General features: G+C 37.9%; 3 protein-coding genes across 5 annotated transcripts in view; 1 reads left to right on the forward strand and 2 right to left on the reverse strand.

Annotated features, from left to right (window-relative positions):
• Positions 1-2,643: 2,643 nt before the first annotated feature.
• si:ch211-282j22.3 (ER degradation-enhancing alpha-mannosidase-like protein 3) lies at positions 2,644-14,303 on the reverse strand. 2 transcript variants are annotated; one of them, XM_053340439.1, is made up of 21 exons: positions 14,055-14,303; positions 13,444-13,939; positions 13,267-13,312; positions 12,140-12,240; positions 11,336-11,375; positions 11,056-11,168; positions 10,721-10,874; positions 10,391-10,525; positions 10,127-10,232; positions 9,833-9,930; positions 9,567-9,692; positions 9,320-9,403; positions 9,123-9,206; positions 8,868-8,992; positions 8,529-8,694; positions 7,991-8,142; positions 7,775-7,892; positions 6,551-6,724; positions 6,138-6,303; positions 5,789-5,980; positions 2,644-4,984 (listed from the first exon to the last, which is right to left on the reverse strand). In XM_053340439.1, exons 2-21 carry the CDS (start codon positions 13,605-13,607, stop codon positions 4,698-4,700), a joined length of 2,631 nt encoding a protein of 876 aa, XP_053196414.1. In that variant the 5' UTR covers positions 13,608-13,939; positions 14,055-14,303; the 3' UTR covers positions 2,644-4,697. The 2 variants fall into 2 exon arrangements, with proteins under 2 accessions (XP_053196414.1, XP_053196415.1); XM_053340440.1 differs by lacking the exon at positions 14,055-14,303 and having other exon boundaries at positions 13,444-14,029.
• Positions 14,304-17,381: 3,078 nt separating this feature from the next.
• anxa3b (annexin A3b) lies at positions 17,382-22,826 on the forward strand. The gene is made up of 14 exons (XM_053340445.1): positions 17,382-17,433; positions 17,859-17,898; positions 18,005-18,052; positions 18,398-18,485; positions 19,151-19,245; positions 19,351-19,464; positions 20,084-20,174; positions 20,311-20,390; positions 20,796-20,852; positions 21,149-21,242; positions 21,375-21,470; positions 21,566-21,624; positions 22,003-22,125; positions 22,360-22,826. Exons 2-14 carry the CDS (start codon positions 17,887-17,889, stop codon positions 22,414-22,416), a joined length of 1,014 nt encoding a protein of 337 aa, XP_053196420.1. The 5' UTR covers positions 17,382-17,433; positions 17,859-17,886; the 3' UTR covers positions 22,417-22,826.
• Positions 22,827-22,879: 53 nt separating this feature from the next.
• The window catches only part of rcl1 (RNA terminal phosphate cyclase-like 1), a 42,717-nt gene continuing 38,247 nt past the window's right edge, over positions 22,880-27,349 (reverse strand). For both annotated transcript variants that reach the window (XM_053339442.1, XM_053339441.1), the window contains 2 exons: positions 24,310-24,413; positions 22,880-23,058 (listed from right to left, as the gene is read on the reverse strand). In XM_053339442.1, coding sequence (XP_053195417.1) covers positions 22,905-23,058; positions 24,310-24,413 — 258 coding nt within the window. In that variant the 3' untranslated portion in view covers positions 22,880-22,904. The remainder of the gene's footprint in view (positions 23,059-24,309; positions 24,414-27,349) is intronic.

Below are 27,349 nucleotides of genomic sequence, written 5' to 3' on the forward strand. Positions count from 1 at the left end.
CATTTTTAAGAGCTTTGTGCTCCATCTCAAGGTCCTCTTACTTCAGCTGTTGCTCAGTCAGTTGTCATGGTGATAGCTCAGTTGACATCTAAGCTTAGATGGAGTGAAAAAATTAAAAATAATGCTAGAAATATGAAGAAAAATATAATTATGATTACATACTAATTTTAACTAAACTGGAGTTTACCGTAACCTCTCCAAAGCACCACTGTTAATACAGCGTGGAGGTACTGTTTCCAACAGTACCTGAAGGCAGCAGTTTACAGAGAGATTAACTGGGGAAACAGGGCACAACCATGGACGCAGTAGGTGCGTGAGACGTGATGACGTGGAAAAACCGGTTTAAATGAGAAGAGTCCATCTGAAGTCTTGCAGAAGTTCACGACCACCACTGACCCCTAACTCTGATCCAGGGTTCTTGTTTTTCTTTTGTTTTTTTACATTAAGGACCCCTACACTGACACAAATTAGACCACAGACCCCCATTTGATAAGATTTTGTCCCAGGTTCCCCATCTAAGATTTTTGCTTTTAGATATTTTATTAGGCTACAGAAAGTGTATGAAATTGTTTTTGTGTTACTTATGGATGGAATTATAGTGGAAAGACATTATTTATCTTTTTGCTGGGGACCCCCTGGAGCCCATTTAAGGACCCCTGGGGGGTTCTCAGACCCCACTTTGAGAACCACTGCCCTAACCATCTCACTTGTCATGCCTAACCAAGTTAGTGTGTCAGTTAATAAAGTTGGTTGATCATGTAGATAATGTGAGTCTGCAGTTAGACCTACTTGGCTTAAATAAACATTAATATGATAATATATTTAATATGATATTAATTATGTTGATACAGTGTGTCAACCAATCATTAATTCATTCATACCAATTAATTTTACATTAGGCAACACAACAATAGCCTATTGAAGGTAGCGGTTGAGAGAAAAAACTGATGAGCAAATACTGAAGTATATAGTAAAGTGTGGTTGGATGGATTCATTTGCATAATGGCGCTGATCCTTGAGTCGAATCCCTGGAGTCAATTGATTTGTGAATCTAAACAACTAGCCAACTGTATAATGAAAACTTATTTGCTGGTTTTAATCTCAGATTGTTTAAAAGCAAATTCACAGTATACAACAGCTGATTTATCCCACAGTGCAGTGTTATGGCATATTTACGGTAACACAGGGGTCATCACAGTCATCGATGACTGTACAGTGAGCATGTGGGAAAAAGGACAATGTATAGAGCCATTATGAGTTGAGGCTATGAAAGGCCCAAAGAAAATAGCTCATTCATTTCAATAATACAGAAAGAGATCTAGCTGGATATAGCAGGTGCAGTGAAATTATGCTTCAACTCTAAGGACATATTTTCAAGAGTTTTGAATGCACATCTAATAAACAAACATATCATGTGTCGTTCTTTCTACTGTTGTCAATACTGCCCATCAAATCCATTATTCTTTGACAAACATAGGCTATATGGTAAATGGCAGGTGGATGAGGCTGGGTCTGTATGCGTGTTCTGAACTGAAAGTCCAAACACACACACTAACACATAGGCTACAAAGAAATGCTAAGACAGGCTGGATGATCATTTCTGTTTGAATCTGCCACGTTTCACAAAGTGCACAGCAGTCTTGGACTGCAGACCAGCCTGATGCTGCATCAGAAACCAACCAGATGGTTACGTGAAGACTTTATCTCCAGGAAAACCAGCTTTGGTAATTTTTTTTAATGTTCTGAAAGAGCACATGATTCATTTTAAATTAACAATGTTTGCACAGTTATTTATAGGTCGAAAAAATAGCTTACAGCCTGAAATATCAATGGCCATGATTCTGTGACCAGAGCAGAAAAAAAAGTTTCCAGCTGCACAGCATCATATAAAAAAGGTGGCTCTTTGTGTCAGATAGGAATCACCAGAGTATACTAAAATATCAATGAACATAATTATGTGACTCATTTGGAAACTTTGTCATATGTCCTTTTAAGCATCCGTCACTATCAATAACGTCTCATAAATGTCGTCATTCTTGTCATGGTGCTTTTTTCTGGTAGCTTGCATCCGGCACAAAAGGTTTCTGGTTCATTTTCTACTGACAGAAATAGTCACAGTATTTAAAACTTCCTGTCACTGAAGGTAGTGGGTGTTACGTTTTCTTCTTTTTTGGGGGGGCTAAATACTTCACTGCAAAGGCATGAGAAGTGACCTTAATAATTCTCTACGTAACTCCAAAAACAGTAAATAAAATATCATTCTTGTTGAGAAACTGGAACTACAAAAATGTTTCTCTCATTAAAGTAACAGTGAAATTAAGTTTTTAAGTCCTTTAGTACATTGAGCATTATAGTTTCTGACTTTAATAGAAATACATTGGTGACAATGAGAAAAAGTTATCACCAAAATTATCACTTATTATCACCATCATAAACAGATGTTGAAAAGAAATTGCAGATATCATACCTGGAATTCACATCCTTTTTAAATGTTTAAGATATAATATATATGTGACATGAAATGGATTTGCAGAAAATTCTTCTTATATATTATATATGGCACCATATATCCCCATTTCAGTCAATGATCCTGACAATAAAGAGTAATATAAATCTCAAATACAGAAAGAAAAGAGGAAAAAGTTTGAAATGGTGAGTTTTAATTCATTGATGAGTTAATTCACTGATAAGTCAGCCTCATCAAAGCTCAGAAACAGAATACAGAGAAGATGTGAAACAAAAACAGGAGCCATGTCATGCATCTCTTTTGGCACTTTTTGAGTTTTAGTTGCTGAAAAACAGAAACTTTAGAAAACAGCTGAGCACAATATTAAATAGCATGAAAAATAATACAAAAAAGAACACCCTATTTCTTGTCTTCATGGTTGTTTTCTCTGTGTGAACAGTAATGTACACAGTCCTGAGGTACACAGGTTCTCATACATACTAAACACCAAAAAAAAAGTCATGTTGGATTAAGACTTGACTCAGCAGCATTGAGAAAAGGTCCACTGTACAAACTTAATAAAATTAATCAGCTCACATTTTCATGTATCACAAAAAAACAAAAAACATGCAAACTATAATTAGTGAGATTAGTGAATATATGAACAAACTGATTTACGAGTAATGCATGTTTTCTGAATTGTTGCATAAAGTTATTACACATCATAATGCCCACAACATAGTCTCATTTGTGTAGAGTGTGACAGAGATAGAGACTGACAGCACAAAACTAGATCCAAAATGTGTTCAAAGAAATTCACTGGGTACAACTGTATCCATTTGGAAACAATTTCCAGCATAACTAACCTTTCTAGTTTAGCTGCAACTATTTTAGACAATAAAAAAAAAAAAAAAAACTTGCTGCACTTCAGAAATCCTACTGGACGTCACAAAATATTAAAATCCTATTTGTCTGTTTTGAAACTAACCCTGTAGAGTTTTTATTATGTTATAAGATGTTATAAACATTTAATCATCACTCAGTATAAATGGGATGATTATTGACTTTTTGCACACACAAAGAAATGCTAAGACAGGCTGGATGATCATTTCTGTTTGAATCTGCCACATGTTTCACAAAGTGCACAGCAGTGTTGGACTGCAGACCAGCCTGATGCTGTATCAGTAACCAACCAGATGGTTACGTGAAGACTTTATCTCCAGGAAAACCAGCTTTGGTAATTTTTTAAAATGTTCTGAAAGAGGACATGATTAATTTTAAATTAACAATGCTTGCACAGTTATTTATAGGTCGAAAAAATAGCTTACAGCCTGAAATATCAAAGATTCGTGGTAGCCTATTGTACAGATGCTATACTTTTAATTCACTGATGATGACAACTTGTAAAGACAGGAATAGTTTTATCTAATAGCAATGATGTATTGTGATAATGATGCTGCCTTGGGTATAATGGCAATTACACACCTTACACACATGCACGCACACAAGCAGAAAGAAAATGCAAACATTCAAACAAATCTGTCAAAACTTGCAAACTGCATTCACTCTTGAAATTCCCTGAAGTTGCTTACGAGTACAAAACAAAATAAACTTCCCAAATTGGCCCCAATTTGTGTCCTTCATCTACTGACGTTAAATTACTGAGAAGTTATGGTAGCCAACACCCAGTACTGGCCATAACAATATTCCATTCACCATTATTGAATATTTAACAGTACTTGTTTGAGTGAAAAGGTGCAATCTAGATTAAAAACAAACTGCGTTGCATAAAAATGTAGCCGCATACATTTTTGTTGCCTATGTTTTCCTCTTAGGTGAGGTAATTTTAAATTCTAGTCAATGATCTACATCATTATCACCACAAACACCTTGTATGTGCCTAAGATAGCAACACTACAGGCTAGGTTTAGACAGCACCAGCACATAATAACCTACAGCGTCTGGCCTTTAACTACCTAGTTTTGTCTAATAAAACCCCCCATTTCAGACACCTGCAGCATGGACTAAAAGTTCCACTTTGACCGTCTGTCTAATGAACATAGACCGATCTTTAGGTTTCAAAGTCAAGGATCTGAGTGTGGTCATCACACTGCTTGACTCTCCTCTATCAGTTGTAAACATGCAGTTAGGGCTCCACGTAGGGCAGTGAGGGGCTCTGAGGCACATGCCATTCAGAAACGCATGAGGGATCAGTGTTAAGAAACTCTGGCTGCTTTGGGATCAAAAGTGTTCAAGGATTTGAGTCTGGTCCATTGTTAGAGTTTGGGCTTTGAGACGATTTTGCTGAACATGGTTCAGTTCTGTCATTCTGTGCTGCCTCTGAGCAGAACTGCTGCTGCTGCTGTGATTGTCGCTGGCCTTTGTGCTCTTCTGCATCCTCCTTCTCTTTAAGAAGCACCACCTCCTCTTTCTCCAAGACAAACTCCAGTGTGTGCCCTGTGGCTGCCCCCTCCTCAAGCTCCCCCTCTTCTGCTAGCCGGAGTTTGATGTTCATGCCAATTGGTTTTTCTGTCTTATCTGGACAATGTGGAGGAGAGAAACAGAATCAGAAAAACAGAAATAGAAAAAAACTAAATAAGAACAGAACAGATACAATAATTACATCTCAGACTAACCATATAGAATATTGTCAGCTCTAACTAAGATCTGACAATATTTATTACAAGGCAACAGTAAACATGTCACCCATCACAAATTGCCTGTATAAACTAAAAGATACATAGAAACAAATATATATAAAAACAACAATAGCAATATTATTTTTGGATGTAATTTCAGTTCACATTCAGAATCACTTTTCTAATTTCAATTTAAAATGTTGAGATGCATTAGTGCCTCAGAATACACACATAAAATGAATATTGTACCCCACCTATAGGCCAATCAGTGAATTGTTAATGTTAACAAATCAAGAGTAAATTTGCATGTAGCAAACTATTAAAAACATATAGTGGGTGATTTGTTCCTTCATGCAATCAACATCATCACTGTAGTTTATTTTGAGTCACTTCCCACTCACTAATACTAATACTAATACTCACTAATGCGCCAAATCCACAGTTGAAAACAGACCCTATTACATGCACTATTTACTTTGCCTTTTGATTATGGTATATATTTGTAACCTCTATTGTAAAGATAAAATTTACATCATGAGTGGGGATGAATGGGTTGAAGCTGAGATCCAATAACAAGATATGGATGTCAAAGAGTAACAAAAGACAGACTAACGCATTGTTGGTTTTGGACAATATTGCTGACATTACAAAAAAATATAGAAATATCACTGCATCCCTTAATCTGCCTCCTGCTGGTCCTCACCTCGTCCAAGCTGCCTCTCCTTGGGCAGCAGTAGCACATCTACATTGTGATGTTCCCCCAGGGCAGCTGTGAGCACGGCACCCTCGTGGCTGAACAGGAAGACCAAAGGCATGGTGATGTCTTCAGTGGAGTCGCCGTCCCCCACCATCTGGAAGAGTGGTGTTTCCTCGCTGTTACTTCCCTCACGGTGGTCTAAGAAAGAGAACACGTGGAATAGCACAAATCATTTAATGTTCCTTAGCTCCAGCCTTTCAAGTATTTGACTGTTATTCTAAGCTGTACATGTTGAGATTTAAGATGTACTGAAGGAAAAGAAAAACTGATCTGTTGCTGTGGAGGTGATCCTCACCTATGAAGATAACTCCTATGGCTCCTGCCTCCTGCAGCCAACGAGCCTTTGCAGCGAACATGCAGTCACCACGCAGAGCCAGAGCGATGTGGCCTTTAAGCTCCACTGCATTATCTATTTGCCCGCATGCTGTGTAGGGGGAAGCTTTCACTATGCTGCCCTTCACCTGCAGCACAAGAGTTTGTGTTCATGTGTTATTGTGTTTGAAGAAAACACAGAAAGAGTGTGCAAATGTTTAATTTTTTTTTTGCAAAACAGTTTGTGTAGTTCTGAAAAAAATGTAGACAGTAATATCAAGTTATTCCTTGTTCATGTCATTACAATCCAATACCTGTTTCTTATAAAAGCTATACATTGTTGGGAGCTTTAATGATGATACTGTATACCATATTATTCTAAAATTAGAAACTCACCCCATGCTCTTGCTTGGTGAGGTCCATTCCAAACTTGGCAGGTCCTGCGGTGAGGACTGTTCTTCCCAGAAACGGGGGGGATATGAGCTGAACAACATGAGGAACCACCTCCTCCTCCTCTGGTGTCTGGCTCACCTCTGCCACAAGTTTAACCCTGTACACTCCTTTATGCTCCTACAAGGATTTATATTTTTTTTTTAATAGATGAAAAACAGGTTATTTTCAGACATTGCTTTCCCAAATTGTTGTGTCATGTTTTTATGGGAAAGCTGTATCAAAATGTTAATTGATGACACTTTATATTATAATAATTTTCATTTACTCCATTAACTTTGCTATTAACCCAATTCTATAAAGCATTTGGCAATCCAATTACTATGATTGACATATCTCCCTTTTCCCTTCACTGCTGGAGATCTCATGATACCACTGGGGGCATGCTTGCTGCTTAAGAAAGCACAAAACTGAGCATAGCAATGCTGATGAGATGTTTGTCTTGATTTGGTGTCTTGTGGCTTATAATTTTCTGAATCCATGTTGCTCTAAGCACTGTTATTTTGTACAATTTTATATATATAATTGAGTGAGCAGCAGGTTATATAATTAACCTCTTCAAACGGCTCCATCAAAGCATGCTTAAAAAGGTAAAAATGTACGGTTCAGTGTGTTGTTTCAGTGCATCACTGAGAAGATCTAAGCAGCCAAATGGACAGACCCAGGTCTTAAAGTCAGGAAATTAAAAAACATCTTTGTATGATTTTAAAAAATGATGTTATTAAACCCACTGAAAAACACAGCTGTGATTTTCTTTCTCTTCACAGCCGGGATTCATTTTGCTCTAACTTCTAAGCAAACAAAAAATCCTGGAAAATATCAAAAATGTTTGATATTCACCCCCATTTTACTCCCTCCTGTCTCAATAGATTAGCCAACAAAGAGGGATTTTTAGATAAATTGGGACATAATAATGTTTCTGACTTATTTGATCATCTCTCTTCAACCTCATGTGAAAATAACAGCCTTCTTCTTTTTAAATATCTGCAAGTCCATGATTTCTCACTTGAGAGAACAGATGCTATACGCTATTTAAGAGAAACACAAACATTAGAACATTGTGATAACATTAATTACTTGGTTACTTCAGCTGTTGAGAGTTAAAATTTAAAAAGCAGCAGGACAATCAGAACTTTGGATCCTGAGATGAGTATAAAGTAATCAAAATACCTTCTGATTCCCAAAGTCTCGTGCCATGATCTCATTCAATGGGGTGATAGAGATGCCCATGCTTTTCAGGAACTCCACTGGCTCCATACCGCTGTCGTGGAGCGGTAGTTCAATTTCCCTGTAAAGTACAAACAAACTCAAAGTAAAAAATCAAATCAATTATGGCCAACAGGTTCCACTCTAACATCAAAAGCTCCATGCAACAAATGGACACACCTGACAGGTAAAGGATGGAAGGCTCGTCCCACCCCGGTGAGGTACTTGTAGCTGTCTCGGATGGTTTTGGCAAATGAAGGGTTGTTGGGAAACAAAGTCTCTGTGCTGGGGCAGGAGTGTGTGAACAGATCCTCTTCTTGATAAACAGTTTCCTGGAGCACACAAAGTTAACACTTTTCAGCTCCTACATTCATATGTACATTATGTCACACATTATGGGTCAGTATTATTCTCAAGACATGGTATTGTAGTAAAGCCATAAGAAGACAAATCTATCCATTTATGTAGCCATTAGGTAAGAACACAGGCTATCAAATGACATTCTTTAAGTCTAATACACAACAATATACAATATAAAGTATGGCAACTAATAGTAATTACTATTTATGTATAAATAATAAAGACTTAATCGACTAATAATCACTTTAGACTGAGCTAAAAATTTCTCTTCATGTGTGTTTGAAACTTATATCAGCTTGAAATCTAAAATAAAAAATTAAATGTGCATCTGTGTTTGTGATAAAGTATCTGCTCTTACTGATCTGTTGCCTTGACAGGATGGCTGGGTGGTGGAGAGAGAGACGGGTAGAAGGTGTGCCTCTGTGGTAAAGATGTAGTCGTCAATATCAATGGGCAGCTCGGTCTTCTCCGAAAACAGCAGGTACAGGTATTTAAACATCTCCGCCAGAAAGAATGAGTCCATCCTACACACACATACATACACACACACACACACACAATAACATACATGAACACAGACACAGATGACATTATCACACATTGATGAAAAATGGTAATTCTTCCATGTGAGAAGTCTACAAAACATGTATCTGTCACGTTGAAAGAAGTTTGCACCGGCAACTGTCTTACACAATACCTGTCTTCATGTGTCCCAGTGCGAACATCTTGCACAGCAGCAAACCCACAAGGCACCCTGGCATAGGCGTTGAGCTTCTCCACGATGGACTGTCCCACTCTGAGGTAGTAGGGGTCACCAGTGGCCTGCACAGATCACAGTCTCAACCACACTTATACGGTACAAATTGGTATGAAAAAGCTTTGTGTACTTTGTTTGTGAGTACAAGTGTGATGTACTTTGAAAATGATATTTTATTTCTGTGAGGTTGTGCACCTTATAGAGGTAGTAGGTGCTTTCTGCAAACTCTGGTCTCAGTAGGTGTTGGCCCCAATGAACTCTGAACTCTGTAGTGAAAGCCTACAGGGATATTAACCAAAGAAAGAGAGTGAAGTTAGTGACACTGGCTGCTTCTAAAAAATATGTTCTATATGGCATTAAATAAAGCAATAAGAAAAATAGAGATTATTTGCCTCAGGAAGAAACTTGTGCTGTTTGGTGACTTGATAAAGCATCTCATGAGTCTCAATAGCTGGTTTCAGATCTCCTCTCAAAACCTGAGTGGAGAAATAAATGTCACACCAGAAACGTATGCAAGAATTTCTATAATTAAACTGAATCACTAACATTTGTCAGCACCTCTTTGTTAGCATCACCATTCAATGTTTTAAAGGCAGTAAATGTGATTAATCCAGTGCATATCAGGAAAGGATTACAGACCTGTAAACCAGGGAAGAACGCCAGGAGAGAGTCCATCCAGCTGCGCACGCTCACAGTGGGGTTGTGCATGTGTACATTGAGCAGCAGGGGAGGCTGACTTATGTACTTCATTATGGCAATGTAGTGCTGTTACAGGTAAACATCATGAAAAATATATGAGAAAACACTTTAACCCAAGCAATCACAACTGAAACAAAACCAATAGTTGGAAATGATATTGCAACAGGGGGAAAAATACAGTAGGTGGATGATGATGGAGAACCTACAATGTTGAACCTCTCCAGAAAAACATTGTCTCCAAGAAGAATGTAAGCCTTCATCAGATATTCATAGTATGAGTCGATACCAGCACCAACTCCACTGTCTGCAAACACACAAGTGACAATATCATTACATTGTGGTCCATGTATACGGTGGTTTACGTATATTTCTGAATTTGTTCTGTATCATGTTGATCCACTGTCTGTGTGAGAACATGCGTGCTTACACTTTTCATCTCTCACCTACACCAAACTTTTGATCGTTTTACACTATGCATCAGTGTGTTTAAACTGCCTCACCCCTCCGGACCCATTCTCCATTATGGATATTGATGACTGTCCCCACCAAGTCACTTCCTCTCTGTCTCCTCTCCCAGAGAACGTCCAGAGCCTTCCTGGCATGCTCCTGTAAAACAGTAATAGGTGTTAAATACTAATATCAGTTACAAATAAATAAAATTAGTATTAAAAGTAATACTGTAGTGTAACCTTATATCTCATAATCATCCAATTAAGTGCACATAAGATTAGAAAAAGGGGAAGAGAAGCAGAGGATGGTAATACCTCAAAAACAGAGTCTCCTGACAGTCTGCTGAGGGCAGCAAACTCCAGGATCATTGTTCCAGCGCAGGCTGTGCAGGTGTCTGATTCAGTGCCTGTGCGTGAAAGTGGATTTAGGACTCCGTACCGCAGATTCACCTGGAAAACCAAAACAGGAAAAAAAAAATCTTCTTGTCACTTGACTCAGCTAAAATTATTTTTAATCATTATTTTTAATTAGGTTCCCCTGTAGTGCATTGACTGGAACTTCTCTTTATTAAATTGACAGTCTGCTCTATCCGCTAAGACATCTAAAATAAAAACAGTGATATTCAACAGTAAAGTAAAGAATACCTTAGGGTAAGGAAGGCCACTTGTGGTGTTGAAGGCAGGCAGTAATCTATGGCCCAGCTCGTTTGCCATGTGCAGGAGCTCATCTTTATACCACTGCATCCTTTCCCCACGCTGACGGAGCAGGTCAGCCATCACGTGGGCTCCCAAAAGTCCTCTAAGGAGAAATAGTAGATTGATGGCATAAAACATTAAGGTCATTACGGATGGTTTAAAACCTCACACAGCAAGTCTTATAACATTAGCTGTGCTGAATTTAGAAGCATTCATTCAACTCTAATATTGTTATACATAAAAACAATACTCTACTATATAGTAAATCAGAGGCATGTTTATACCCCAGAACTCTGATGTTGGTCTCAAACACTGACACCACCACGTCATTGTCCAGGCGTACGTCCTTTACAGCCTTCCTCACTGCATCTTCAAACTCATCAAGCTTGTTTAGCACCTGCTCGTAAAGACAAACAGGGAGGTGTAAGTGAATGTAAAGTTGTGCTTTGTTGATATATGTTAATGCTGTATCTGCAAAAAACATCAGGCGCACATTTCAAAGAAGCTAAAAGACTACAGCAAGCTACTTTTATTAATGTAAACACAAGATGAGCAAGTACTCACCACCAGGGTATCAAGGGTGTCAATCAGTGTGAGTGAAAACCTACGGAAAAGGCAGAAGAGAGGTTACGATGACAGTCTCTGCTGCAGCAGATTGCAGCTGGTAGCCCACTTTGCCATTGATCCTGTTTAATTTTTAATGAACCACCATCTGTTGAATGTCAAATCTGTAGAATTTACGGTGAAATTACATTATGTAATATGTATGCTACAGAAAATGATGTGTACTATAAGTCCATGATTTAATGCCTTCTTTTTAATGTCAATGACTTAAATTGGCATCCAATTCTTGTACCCCTGAGGAACTGGGGAATATACTACTCCATGTCAAATTAAATCTGTTTGGAAGAGCTTAACATTATAAAAGCAAAGGATCACTCAGTCTCCGTCTTCTTTGAAAATGCAAAATGCCATTTCAAAATAGATAACATTACATAAATATTGCCTTTTACATCCCCTTTAATATGGGTACAAAATTGCAGAAATGCAGTTGGAGAAATAGTTGCAGAAAGAATAAAATCTTTTGTTGCAATTTTGAATGAAGACTGAATCTTTCAAGCATGCAGAGGATGAAGTGGGATTAAATCTAATAAACTAAGCAAATGCATAGGTTTTGATAACTTCATAGAGCTGTGCTCATAGCACTCTTACTCTAGATATTAGACTTGTCTGGCTTTGGTCTGCACTGATGCCAACTGATGCATAAATAATACTTGGCTTGTTTCCTTTAGGGAATTTAACTGTTGTGGCTGTATAAACCTCACTGGGTCTGTCTAGGCTTCAGATGCCAGTGGATGATGAACTTACTTCCCCAAGGAATCGTCTATGTCGCCTCTATTGGGCTCCTGTCCACGGACTCTCCCTCTGCAGCTTAGAGGCATCAGCTCGTCTGCTGGATAGGCATATTTCTGCGACACAAACAACACAAATGTCCATTAAGGAAGCATTGCTGGAGGGCTGAAAATATTCCTGAACAGAAAAGAAACTGGTGCTGCATCTCTAATAATCTCTTGTTTTGTTTTCCACTCACCAACTCTCCCATAATTTACCTGTTATTCCAGGACAGAGCATCAATCTAAAATTGGTATCCCAGATTTGAACTAGTTTCTATTAAGATGGTTTCAATGAATTCTGATTCTTGATACTGACCATTACTGCTCAATCTATAAACTATTCAGTTATATTTGTTCATTAGTTTATCTGTTGGTACGGGTGAATGTGTCTGCCAGTGAGTAAGAAGAAAATGCAGTACAAAAACATCTGAGAGGGTTGACATTGTCATTGTTGTTCTTTTTGTACAAAATTCACTACATATCTTTATTTTAATTTTTTGAAAAATAAATATTTATCCTTATTTGGATCTGTTATAAAAAAAAGTGGTTTATTTGATTAAAAAAAATAGAACATGCTGGCATATAGTCATTAAGATGTTTAAGCCCTCAGATTTGTGATATGTGCCTAAGAAATCCACTACTAAGGGGTCAACTGAGAGTCACTGACCTCAGGGGATAAACTTCTGCAGAAACAATGTAAATTGTGTATTACTATCAGAAAGTTCCTTCATAACACACAACAGTCAGACTGCATTTATAATGAAAAGAAAGAAAGAAAATGTGTATCCTGTATTTCCACAATCTTCCTCACCGTACACTGATTTTTGTGACTAGTGTCATACAGACACAAGTTTCTATAGAAAACACTGTATGAGCCACTGCTTACAACACAACAATAAATACTGCCACAGGAATCACAGGATGTCAGCAGCTGCAACCAAACTCTGCATACTTGCTTTCTTCACAACCCCACCAAAGCAGATCACTGGGGCACTGGGGAGTCTGCCATTGACTCACAGTGTCTTAACTCCCCCTACTGCACTACTGCAACATGCAAACATAAATGTAGTGGTAACAATCAGTACAAAGTTAATATCTTACCATGTAACTGCCATAAGCGTGATCAAACATTTCAATGATTTGATCCCTACAAAAAAGGGGGGAAATATATTAATTTAACCAGATGATGACACAAAAATGGTGCAGAGGCTTGCACAATCACTCTTTCACAATCACTCATGAACAGTGTTGTCATATGTCTGTCTAGACATTTCTCACCTGATGACAGTCTTCTCCTCTAGTGTCATGCTCTGGCTCTCTTGACATTTTGCCCAGCCAAGCAGACTGGTGATAAGAAGGGTCTTAAGCATCATCCCAGTGCCAGACGGGCGATCCAGTTCCCAACAACCTGTACTTTCTTTTCTCCTCGTGTAATCTTGCATTAGGTTAAGCTTTAATGTGGACAAACAATCCCCTGCCCTTTGTCCAACGCCCACACGAAGTCAAACAGTCCAGCATGCACAGCTGTCCTCCTTTAGACCCCCGATCATCCTCATTTTTGGTAGAGAGTTGGCTGTAGACGTCTTGGCTAAACGTCAACAGACGTTAGCTAGCTCCCAGGTCCATTCCCATATTTCCACAGTGGTCGGTCGGTGCTTTGATCCAGTCTTGTTACAGCCTCCACATGCCCACAGAGCTCTTCAGATGACCGCTATCCATGTAAACAATAGAGGCATCGAGCTACAGCTGAGCCTAGATAAACAATAACTGTTGCCTGTAAAAGAAAACAAGTGAGGGTCACAAAGCAATGGCTAATTGGAGAAACCCCTAACAAGCCTTGTTCAAAGTAGAAATGTGAATAAATATGAAGAAAGTAATTAGGTAGTTACCAAATTGATGGTTCAGTGACACAGTGTGGCTAACAGCCGCTAGCCGTCCCAGTAATGGGAGGGTCCTTAATGCTAGGCAGCTAACAAGTTGCTTTCTCCCAGTTAGCAGTGTTATTTAGTAACAGCAACACATAACTATAGCGTTAGCTACAGAAAGTAAGCTAGGCCACCTTCGTGTAAAGTCAAATGGTTCACTTGCCGTGTAAAACAGACAGTCATACAGTTAAATGGTCGATGACACGTCGCCAAGTACCATACAGTGACCTGACGTCGAGTACCGAGCTGTCAAAGTACAGGCAGGCTGTCCGCAGCAGGATTATGGGTTTTACTGCCCCGAGTGTAGGATCTCAGGCTAGGTTTCCTCCCACACAGGCCAACGTAAGATTTCACCTTTAACAAACTCCACCTTTTAAGTGCTTATGTTTAACTTTTAGAAGGTGTAGACTATGTTAATGTTGCGGGTTGCAGACATAGGTTGCAGACCTATTTGTTGCAATTTAGGCGGCGCAAAGGTTTCCTGGCAACCCATACTCAGGGTAAAAAACCCGTTACGAAAAATGCGTCACAGGGCAGGTGGAGTCAAGCGGCATGTAGTGTGTGTAAAATCAGCCATGACGGGCAGTAGATTTTCAAGTGCCCCTGTGATGGAAAAAGGAGTAACCTACCCAAAATCCTATAGGTTTTTTTATCTTCTATTTTGGAAATCTCATTGATCTCATATCTTTTGTACCTGAGAGCAGATTACATGATATATGAGGAGTTTTTTTAACCCTTACATGGTCAGTTTTGACCCAGTTTTACAACTGAGAGGAGTAAAAACATCCCAAGCAATCAGACACACTTTGACTAAATGTATTTATTAAAACAATTATCAACATCATGAAAAATATCTGCTTGTAAAACTTGAAAGTCAGAGCATTGGAGGGAGTTTATATGAGGATTTGTTTTAACCCTTACATAGTCAATTTTGACCCAGTTTTACAATTGAGAGGAGTAAAAACATCCCAAACAACTTTCTTATACACTTCATGACTTTTCCAAAAGTGATCCAGAATAGGAAAGAATGGAAAACTTCCACATTTATGGATCACATATATGTGGAAGTTCAATAATATTAATTGAAACACGATGGCTGCGATGGCTGTTATTAATGTAACATCAGACCATGATATAGTCTGATTGGAAAGGTTTTTTTCTCCACAAACTAAATTGTGTAACAACTAAAGATTCCACTCTCTCTGCTCTCTGAAAGCTTCATTAAAGATCAATCACCCATTTATTATCTAATAATAATATCTAATTGATCTTTTAAATCATCTTGTGCATGTGGATGTTTATGTATATGATAAATAAAGATAAAAAGATGTTTATTCATGCTTATTTATTCATGTATGATCAATTTATTTTTTCTCATATGATATTGCACTATACAAATAAACTTGAACCTCGTATAACACAAAAATATACATTGCCTCTAATGGATTTTGCAACTCTATGACAAGAATTTTCATTAAAGATTATCTCCATTTGAATTAATTAGTAGAAAAGGAATAATAAACGTCTACTAAAACCAATGAAACAAAATTGCACACTTTGAGGTGTCGTGAAAAATGCATTATAGGTTATAAAAAAAACTAAATGCATGTATATACAATATGCATTCTCATTTTGCAAATAAAATAGTTACAACGCTGGTTTTATATATAAGTGTAATTTTATTTTTTCTTAGTTGGTACACACATGAAAATGTTATATGTATCTATCTATCAACAAGAAAGACGAACTTGAAAAATGTGTCCATATTGAAAAGTAGTATCACACACAGTCCCTCCTATGTGGTTCTTGGCTTAAAACAGTTCACTTATGTAGTGTCTACAATTAAAGACATTTCTTTGACCCATATAACACAGAGAAGTAAATAGCAGAGACCAGGTTTCTTATGTTAAAAACAATTAATTTTATTAAAATGACATTTTCAATTATTTCAACGGCAATAAAACCATGTACAAGAATGGCAGGAGTGACTGCAGCTAGCAATACAGAGGTGCTGTATGAACTATTAAGCAGGGTGAAACCCCATCTAGGCCAATACAACAAAAAGTGGGTGATCCAGATACACACACACACACACACACACACACACACACACAGACCACAGACACGTAACTAAAGATAAAGGTGACAACATTCAACCATGCAATAGAAAGTTAGTTGTTGTTCGGTGTAGCCTACTAGGCCCCGGTTTGACCAGACCCACAACACCCCTCCTGGATTAAGTCCTAATATATATATTAAACCCTCTTAAAACCAGCACTGCAATAGAATACATAAGGATAGATCATAGGTGAAACAGCAGTCAGCATTGCGTATGAAAACATGATTTTATAAGTTTTACCTTAACAGTAGCAAAATGGGTTGAATCAGCTCTCAGTTAGGGCAGGGACAGGCAATCAATTCTGCATGAAGAAAACATCCTGTGACAATCAGAGCAGGCGACTCATACAGTTGGGAAAATATCCTACATAGCTTTAACAACAGTCACAATCTATCCAGGGAGTGTGCTGATAGTTAAAGGAAAATCTGGTTTACAACAATACAATCCATCAAACCACTGAGTCACACCGGACCCTGACGCATACAAGTAAAAAAGCAGAAGTATCTCAAATAATAAACAACTCAAATGACATCTCACCACAGGCCTTTGGGATGAAGGCCTTTGTCTTTAACAGCCTGAGAATTTGCCTGATAGGCTATATATAGCATAATGGAGTGACACTTATGCATACTGCAACCTGATCAGGCTTAAGGTGGACTGACCCTTAAGGTGGCCCAGGTAAGCTTTCTACACATAATTATTCAATATCAATCAGTAATGTGAATCTTTAAAACAGATTTAGGGTTTGGGAACTGGTTTAGTTGTGCTTGGATGACTTGGATGATGATTCAGTTGTTATCTATGAAGTTGTGTCACAGATGAGACAAAGATGAGACCTATTTAAAGGAAATATGTTTTTCCTGTTTATCTCTCTGATTAATATGTTTGCTCTTGCCTTGAGCAAACATAACTTTATACCCACTGCCGGTCATTACTGATATATAACTGCCTTCTAAGGAGACAATGTTGTGCTAAAAACACTTTTAAAAACTCGCAAAATTTGAGAGATACTGATGCTACTTTTAATGATGAGGACTTTTGAAGCACAAGGGAGTCCAATCACATCCTGCTTTGGGGTTATGTGTACAGATGAGGAGGAGTTTCTGATGATGAAGCCTCCCCCTGTTTATAATGGGCGTTGCCTTCTCGACTTCCCCTGAAAGGTGCGGTCATTGGCATACTGTGAAATTTTTCCTCTGACATCAATCCTGTCCTCTCACTTAGGTAAGACAAACAACATACCTTTTCCTGACTTGTGATAATAGTCTTTATACATGCACGCAGCCTTATTGTCTTCTGCCTGTGTCTTATTGGTTTTTCATACTTTGCTGATCGCGAAATATCTTGGCCTGTGTCGACATCAAAATGTAACTACTAACTACACATGTCCACTCGTTGGCTTACACGAGGTGTCAAATGATGTTAGTTTTACACGTAGACATTTGGATAACAAGTAGCTATAGTCGTGTTGGTGTTAAATGAATGCTTAATGTGCAGGCAGTGAAAGTGAGAGGATGCAACTGGAGAGACATATGCAGAGAGAGCAAAGATGATCAGATCAGATTAAGACATGAATTCGGGCATATCACTGAGTCCATAAAGCACTTTCATGTGAAGAGACTAATGTTTCTTATTCTTCTTTACCTCAGTGAAAAGCGTTTCTCTACAACTACAACCATGTCTGTTTGGGTGAGTAGTTGATCATGTGTTTATATTATTAGTTTATAGGCTTAAATTATGAACCCAAACATGCTGTGGGTGATCATCGAAACATGTGTGTTTACTTGTATTGTAGGATGACTTGGACCTGCTGTTGGACTCCCCCTCTTCACTGACTGTGACAGTAAGTGGGACATATTTGATTAAAAGAGTATAGGCAAACACACATCAAGTCTTTGTAAGTTGCTGGTACTAATAGCAGGATTCAGAAAGGATAACTAGGAAAAAGTACTGCACATGTGGTACTACTACTGTGCAGTACTTTTTCCTATTTGTCCTGTAAGTTGGATATATCACCACCTTTTAGTCAGTAGGATCAGTTCATGATGATGATGATGATGATGATGATTATGTCTATGTCATAATATGGGTCTAGGTTGCTATTGGTAGGGTGTGTTATTTTTTCACATTGACAACATGATACTGGCTGTGTCACTGTGATGAATGAGCATGTGTCTGTGTTTATCAGTCCAACACAAGAGGAACTGTGAAGGATCATGCAAACTTCAAAGCAGAAGACGATGTGTCTGCACTAAGGAAGGCAATAGAGGGCCTTGGTAAGCTAATGAGTTATCATTATCAGTATGTTATCCAGGTACTAAACCGCATCTGAGAAATATGTAAAGTACTTTTGCCAGTTAACCCTTGTACAAAGTAAAAGGACTGTGTTTTATATCTGTATGTTTTATGCAAGGGCGTAGGTTTGGTCTCAACATTGGTAGGGACAATATAACAGCATAACCTGCATGTACATGTTTTGCTGGGGACAGGACATTAAAAAGACCAAACTGATTGGACTGGGTCGGGGATACATTTCTTGTTAATGTGAATCTAATGAATAGGTAGGCTCAATGATCAAGGCAAAAAAAATGTGTACTGACTGTATTAACTTTCACTTACCAGTAATATTACAGTGAAATAGAAAGTGTATTCTCATATTCACCATTATATTACAACACAACATTATAATATAATAATGCAAATAATTCACTCAATAATGGTCGGGTCAAGTCTATCCTTACAAAATATGGGAAGACAATCTAAATGACCTCTATAACTGCACTCCAAAGATAATGCAAATAAGGTTGCTTAAAAGTTGTAGGGACAATTTGGGCCTCCTGAAAAGTTGGTAGGGTCATGTCCCTACCGTCCCTATGCAAACCTACGCCCATGGTTTTATGTAAGATTGGAAGTCAGTTTTGTGTTGTCCTTTTTTCTTTAGGTACAACAGAAAAGACTGTCATTGAGGTGTTGACCAAAAGAAGTCATGCTCAGCGTCAGCTTATCGCTAAGGCCTATGAGAAGGCAACAGGAAGAGTAAGAAAACAATTCAAATATTAATTATGGCTGTGGCAACGAAGATCCAGATGAGATTCAAGTTGGTGGAGTAAGATTTGTGTGTTATCGTCCTTCCTGCATCAGACATTAGTAGCCGACATCGAGGGTGACACACGTGGAGACTTTGAGGACTTGTTAGTGGCCTTGGTAACACCTCCTGCTGTCTACGACTGTCATGAAGTCATGAAAGCCATCAAGGTGAGATTGTGTCTCTTTTTTTTTCTTTATTTGGATTGTTGATTGTGTTTTTGTCATACTAACTCTAAGATGTCACGGCTCGTCTTCTATTGGAGGTTCTTATTGGTTTCAGTGAGATTTTTGTCAAAAACACACACAAATACTAAATTAGAAAAGGAACAAAGACGTATGTTCTAAGCATGACTTCATTTGTTTAAACAGACTTAACTTAACTTGTCTCAAATCTGTCTGTGGTAATGACATTTAACCACACCCACAGCCACACCAACACTGTGGTGCTAAAAGAATCTCTTGCACTTCAGTTCCTTCCCTGGTAGAGACTGGTACTCTCAGCACAGGACAAATTGTTACAAACAGTTTAAATGAGTCAAGAGTCATCAGAGAGGTTTGACTCTGATGAAGGTGCACATTGAAATATTAATAATGCACCTTAAGTCATTGTTAAAGTAAATTGTTTACTCCAGTATCTTCTTTGGGTGCAGTGTCTGAGAAGTGTTTCAACATCAGCACTTGACAGTTGATGTTTTGTGTATGTGTGATGAACTTCACTTTATTTCTCTCTAAAAACTCAACTCAAAACTCACATGTGTGCACCACATTTTGTGTATATCACTCACAGGGTGCAGGGACCACAGAGAGTATCCTGACTGAAATCTTTGCTTCTAGATCCAACAAGCAGATCAAAGCAATGTCTGAAGCATACCTGGCAGGTTAGTATCTCTAACGCAGTATTTCAGTAATTTTACTGAAACTGGAGCTAAAATGGTTGCGTAACAGTTGGCAAATGTCCATGATGCAATGTGTCAGACAATTTTGAAACTCTGTGTATTGTACTGTTTCATTAAGAAACTGGCAGACTGATGACTCATGACCTGAAGTCGGAGGTATCTGGAGATTATGGGAAAGCACTGCTCATCCTGGCTGAGGTACTGTACATTAAATCAAAATAGTGATATACTGCCACAAAGCCTTCCTAACAACATCATAAAAAATATGACTTTAAAAAAAATCAACCATCTTCACATCCAAAGTTTATACATAATGAAAAGCTACAGAAGAAAGAAATGTTTCATACTTCTGATCTACAACTGAGGCTAAACAAAAAATATTTTTCATTTAAAGTCCTGAACTGTAATTGTAATTGTTTTCTTTGGAAAGCTTGTTTTCTCTATAAATGAAGTTATAATGTTTATCTCAGATGAATTATGACAAGGATATTAAAAGTGTCAAAGAAGCTAAATCTCTTAAAGGAGTTCCTGAACAAATGACAAATATATTAATTTTTTCCCCCCTACAAATCACAAACTATCTTCTTCCATGTATTCTCACAGGGGAAGAGAGATGAGAGCACCAGTGTGGATGCTGCCAAGGCTAAGGCAGATGCTAAGGTATATTCACCACATTTGGATTATTCATTGTGTGGAGCAACCTGCTAGTTTTCTGCATGTTTCTCAAGTAAATTTAGAAAATGATCACATGCACTTGATATTTAGAGATGTCAAGAAAGTATGGCATTAACATTAAAACATTGATGTGCAGTTTATTTTTGTCAGACAGATGTGTAAGTGAGCTGTTGGCAGTTGAAAAACATCCCCTTTAAATTACTTTCCGAGAACAGCTTAGCAAAAAAAGTTCAGTTCTAAAGCTGTATGTATGTATGCACGTTTTTTCTTCTTCTACCCAGGCCCTGTATGAAGCAGGAGAGAAGAAGTGGGGAACTGATGAGGACAAATTTATCGACATCCTCTGCCACAGGAGTATTCCTCAGCTTCGACAGAGTGGGTAGATCTCTTACATATTTGATCTGTATTACTGATCGAGACTACAGGGATGAAGCTATTATAGAACATCAGTGTTACATCTTCAACAGCTGAAAAAAAACAACATTGTACTCAAATGTGTCTCTGCAGCTCTGGTAGAGTACAAGACCCTTAGCAAGAAGACTCTGCAGGAGAGCATTGAGAGTGAGATGTCTGGCAACCTGGAGAAGCTTTTAGTAGCTGTTGGTGAGAAAAATATTGTCAACATGTAGCATTTGGAGTTGATAAACTGATCACACAACACATTTGAGACACATTTTATAATAAATTTCCCTCTCTAGTGAAGTGTGTGAAGAGCGTCCCGGTGTACTTCGCAGAGAGGCTTTTCAAAAGCATGAAGGTAAGCAGTACAAAAAAGTCCATCTGTGCCATGAGGACATTTACCAGTGGCCCCCAAAACACAATGCACATATTGTTTTCCTGCACCCCATTCCTTTTTTTATCCACAATAGACAGCTGTAGTATCACAAGTGGTGTGGAAAGGAATGTTAAGCCACTGCTTTTTTGCTGCTGCGTTGACTAAATGTGCATTGATTGTTACAATGTGTCAACAGCCTCTAAAGAAGCAGATAACTACACACGTGAGACTGCAAACATAGATTATTGCAGGATAGTAAATGTGAGGTGGTGAACATGTGTTATGAGTAGTTGCTGTAAAAGTATATGCTGCTTCTGATTCTTTTATATATGTCACATTGTGTTTTTCTGTTTTCTTCAGGGTTTAGGGACCACAGAGTCCACACTGACCAGGATACTAGTCAGTCGCTCGGAGACTGATTTGCTGGATATCAGAACGGAGTACAAGAAGCTGTTTGGAGAGTCCCTTTATTCCCAGTTAGAGGTCAGTACATAGACCCACAGAGATTAAATTTAATATGATCATTTCATTCTTACTTACATAAAAATGTACCATAAAACTCTTGCATACTTAAAAATTGGTAGTTATGTTTTGGTGTCCTATTTTGAAGCCCTAGGCTAGGATACTATCAGTTTTGTTTTGAGTAAAAAAAAAAAAAGAAAAAAAGAAAGACATAAATTCCAATCACCTCCCTTTTCTCCTCTCATGTTGCTGCAGTCTGAAGTGTCGGGGAGTTATGGCGACACCCTCAAACATCTGTGCGGCAAAGACTAAGATTAACTCCTTCGAACTCCTGTTACGAGGAACACGTGGTACGTGGTGCAGATGGGAGGAACCACATCTAATGATGACCAGTCGCTGAACTTTCCAGTAACATCATACTGATACATTTGCTTGAACTAGGCCCTATAACGACGACTGGAACTAAACATCTTGAAAAGCTATTTTAATGTGGAATTCCAGCAATGTTGAACCACACATTGATGTTTAGAAAGCTTAAAACCAAAGTGCTTTGCAGACTGAATGATTAACATTTCAAGACCTAAGAAGCAGTCATTTGTGAATATGATACTGTTGGATGTGTTTTGGATTACATAAATATTGTTTGTATGGTTATTTGTTCGGCCGATCGCTCTTAATCATTTCAACTGCTTCTTGTATACTGTAACACAAATAATCTGAAAGTTGGCAGCAAACAAATAAATATTTTCACATTTAAAAACAAGACGACAACATGCCATTTATATAAAAATACTTTTATTCTATTTAAGGGTTTTGTTGATGTTGCTGTAACCAACTCCTACACAGGTCATCAAGACTTTGTCACCACCTTTCCTTTCGTCTTCTAAAGGCTTCTGAACTTCAATCTTGAACATGATCTGGAAGAAATCTCTAATGTGTCTGAGGAACTCGATCCTGGAGAGACAGCGAGAGAGAATAGAGTTAAGAAAAACAGAACATTAAGTTTCAGTTTGTACATTATTTCTTGCAATATATGTAGCCGTTACTCTTTTCAAGTCACTATAATGAAGGAGAGACATAGCTGGACACACAATATTCCAACAGTAAAACATAATAGACACTAGGAGTACCAGAACACAATGTCCTGCATACCTCAAGTGACATCACTAAAGGTCAAAGGTCATCAACGCAACCAAGGATGTCAAATTTATAATGCAAAACAATCTACAGAAACAAACCATATACACTGAGGTTAAAGTGTGTGTCATTGGTCATCAACATTACCTGGGCAGGAGGAAGAGTGTATTGCGATGGCACTGCCAATCTTCAGTTATCATAGTACTGTACTTGGGAGGGACACAGCACCGGTACCATGATAACTGAAAATGGACAGTTCATTGTTCACTCCTCATTTGTGATGGCGATCATACCCTTACGTCAACTTTTCTCCTCTCATACTATTTTGTAATAGTTTGTTTGCAAGTAAAGATATTTAATGTAGCATCTCTATTCATCACACATTCAAAACAGTGACAGTGTAAATAGCCATGTGAACGCACAGCTGGCCAAGTCCCATGATAATGAATGTAAACATTTTGGAAACGGAAAAAAAGTTGGTTGATTGATTTTAATTAGACATATTATTATCTGATGTTTTTTTTTTTTACAGTAGTAGTATACAGTAGTAGCAGCTTATTTGCAGTTTCCTCTTCCATCCTCTTTCTTTAAATAGAACATTGTCTCAGTAGTGCTTATGGTACGAGCACCTTGTTTATGGTAAACTACAGCAGTCAGTGTGCTCACATTGCAAGAAACAATGTCTAGCTATGTGAAGGGGACAAAAAAAAATGTGGTGAAAATGTTGTTTAATCTGATCTCCTCTTTTTAAACAATCCTTTTTTGGGGTGAAAATCAGTACCTAAAACAATGAGGCTTATGTATAACAGACTGTTATAACAAACAGTGTGTGTCTGTTGTTTATTTGTCCAGCATCTGTGCCCTACAGTGGGATGAGAACTTTGGAATATTGTCTCTTGCCAAGAGGAGACTAGTGGAAGAATAACTAAATGTAAGGTCTGGTGGGTTCTACGTTTGAAGAAAGTGTATCTTTATATTAACTTATTAATAACTTCTAAAGAGACTGGTGTAAAGTTCAGTGGGGCAGGGAGCCATCTGTGACTTTATTATTGAATGACAGTGACTTACGTGTATGGGGAGAGGGGTCCAAGCAAAACCTTTGACACGTCCTGTTGGCCAAGGGTCATCAAGAGCAGCGCCAGGCTCTGATTGGTTGAATCCACGAAGCCACCCTAAAACAAGGAAAGAGGAGGTGAGATATGTTTTAGCAACAAAAACAACACAGACATACGTCATGGAGGTGGAGATGTTTAAAAAGAACTCAGTCACCCCATGACAGGAGATTGATTATCTCAACATTGATAGCACCGTGGAACAAATGTTGACCTGTTTTTTGTTCCTGGGTAGTAAGAGTTAATTTCTAGTATAGAACATTTTGATTATTCAAACCTTGCTTTTATGACCAGGATAGTGATATTACCATAGTTACGTATTTCCATAGCACATTTTCATTTACGTAAAGTCAGAAAAAACAACGTATGAATCATTGGATATGATGATGTGAGGTATTTAGGGGCTGAGTCATGAATTTGGTTTGCAATATTATAGCAAATCTTGAAAATGACTCACTTCTAAGCCCTTTGTGGTCACTTTTGTATAACTGATATAAATTCATTAGATTTTCTTTTTTTTTAAAATTTACACTTAATGTGAATGAAAATGTGCAAATTCACCCGTTTTCCCCATTGAAAATAGGTACATTTCAAAATATTATTGTCCTGGTCACAAAAGTTTGAAGGCATTATATACATTTTCTAAACTTTTTAGGCATAAACCATAATTCCAAAACATAATCAACAAAACTCAAAACCTAGAGCAATGTACGCATTATAATACTTCTAATCTGATGAAAAACATGCTTCAGATATGGATGTTGCTGCAAATAAACAACTAATTCTAAACTGTAGATGCTTCACACACATCTTTAACCTGGCAGCACAGAAGGTCTATATAACCACCACAGTATCAAGGTTGTCACCCAAGATTAGGGCAACCGATTCAGTATATGACCAAATGTGAAATGGTCCCAACCTACCCTTCTGGCTTTGTACAATTTACCTTTTTGATATAAACTCTCATCACTTTATCCTATTAGATTTTTGTGTGAAACTTTGTCATAATTTGCATATTAAGTTTTGTGAAGTCAGGGTGACCTTGACCTCTGACCAACAAAATCTAATCAGTTCATCATGGAGTCCAAGTGGATGTTTGTGCCAAAGACATTTTCTCAACGCATTCCTGAGATATCGCCTTTATGAGAAAATGGGGCCGACAGACAACAAAAAAAACATCATTTCATTCATGACTGTCGACAACGTAGAGGCATAAAAAATCAATGTGTAAGTGAAGCATTTTGTGGCTCCAGAGGGAGCTAATGATGTCACTTTTTAACTGTCCAGATTTGCGAAATTCGAATGGACATTTTAATCTTCTCAAGTATACCGTTTTTTAATTTAATCTTACATGACACTTTCTACAAACTCTGTTCTCTTATGCATCCTGTCAGTAGTTATCTCTCTACGACCTGTTTCCAACATCTAAACTTCTCCAGAGCTTTTAGTCCTCTGCCTAATGGTCCCATTTCCCCTACATATTACATATTTAGAGGACAGAGGATCCAGTCTGTGTGTAAGTGAACACATGCCGTGATTACTTGACAACAGTTATGTGTTATTATCCAACCCGTACAAAGACACACGTGCAAGACTGGACACACCCTACAGCATTTTATAAACTTAAAATTTGCGGTCCACTCTAATTTTGTCAATTTAAGTTTTTATAAATGCGTTAACCATTTACTGTCCTGTACTGACTTGATGTCCAAGGATCAGTTTCTTGTGCTGTGGATCTATTTTATTGCAGTATGCATCTGCTCCGGTCATGCAGTATTTATGGCATCGTGACCGCTTGTCAGCAGAATATGATTCAATTACATAATCATATCACTGAAACCATAGCGAAACTATGGTGACATTGTTTATATTGATGATGAGGTAAGGATTTTGTTAACCGCATTCCTTCTACAAGTTTCATCAAACTGAGTCAACTTTAAAAATGAGTTCACCAAAGACTATGCAACCATACGAAGAACTACACCATCTCAACTTATTTCCACCATTTTAATCCATTAACAAGCCTGTAGAATAGATGGATGTTTTCCATATGATTCACTCAATAAGTCCATATTAGTGATAAGTATATAAAATAAACTACCTGTTTCTAACATGTAAGCAGAGCACATTTGACTAGGCAAAACACTGAATTTGCCTCTGGTAAAAACTCATGGGTCCTCATTAACAGCAAGAAACTGAAAACTTAAACTTAAAATTAAAGTATATATTTAAGTATTTTTAAGTACCAACTTTTCTCTATTACTTCCCGTGACTTGAAAAGTACAGGCTATTGAAAAAGTGTCGTGTCTGAGTACCTTACCTTGTGCTGCTGATCTGGGCGAGACAAATTGAATGCACTTCGTTTTTTTTCCTGAACCTTTTATGCAATTTCCCTGTTTGTTTGGAATCTTTGTTCACAGCTTAATTTCACTACAAAAACATTGTTAACGCCTCTCTGATAGTTCATTTCCTGTCTCTGAGAGAAAGCCTCAGACAGTCTAGGATTTCCCAAGAGTCCAGCAGTGACTAACCCACCACGGGATCCTCTGGAAAAGTCCCTTGAATCCTTCAAGCAAATGGAAACCCCTTTTGCAAACAGTCAAATCCCCCCCCAAAAAAGCAAGCCATAGCCTGAAATAATCCAATAAAATCTGAGATCAATGGGCCCGTTTCCACATTTACAGTTACACTTGTTTGACCTTAAGTCAAGAGTTTAAATTGTCACAAATCTGAACCTATAAAATCTACAACATAAAATTGAATAGGACGAACAGGGTGAGAAAAAAAAAAGAAAAAGAGAAATGCATGCTTGCGTTGGTTAGCTTCACATGGAACAATGTGAGAGGTTAAATCTAGTGGCTTCTTTCCTCTGGACTGACTTTACCCTCATGTGAAGCTTTCTTTAGCAGATCAACAAACTCAGAAGTTACGACTCTAAAGAGAGCACTGATCAACAATACTGAGCAACGATACTTTTCTGAGCATAATTTTTGCTT

The sequence above is a fragment of the Scomber japonicus genome, chromosome 19 (genome assembly GCF_027409825.1).
Source record: "Scomber japonicus isolate fScoJap1 chromosome 19, fScoJap1.pri, whole genome shotgun sequence".
NCBI lineage: Eukaryota > Metazoa > Chordata > Actinopteri > Scombriformes > Scombridae > Scomber > Scomber japonicus.

Bases quoted from the DNA above. Each gene is read 5' to 3' on its own strand.
- anxa3b (XM_053340445.1), top strand. The intron at 20,175-20,310 runs GTTAGTATCTCT...TGTTTCATTAAG, and splicing joins GTCTGAAGCATACCTGGCAG to AAACTGGCAGACTGATGACT. The intron at 22,126-22,359 runs GTCAGTACATAG...ATGTTGCTGCAG, and splicing joins CCCTTTATTCCCAGTTAGAG to TCTGAAGTGTCGGGGAGTTA.
- si:ch211-282j22.3 (XM_053340439.1), bottom strand. From the start codon at position 13,607: ATGCAAGATTACACGAGGAGAAAAGAAAGTACAGGTTGTTGGGAACTG. The intron at 11,376-12,139 runs GTAAGTTCATCA...CCTTTTCCGTAG, and splicing joins ATAGACGATTCCTTGGGGAA to GTTTTCACTCACACTGATTG. The intron at 9,931-10,126 runs GTGAGGCAGTTT...GTGTGTTTGCAG, and splicing joins TGGAGAATGGGTCCGGAGGG to ACAGTGGAGTTGGTGCTGGT.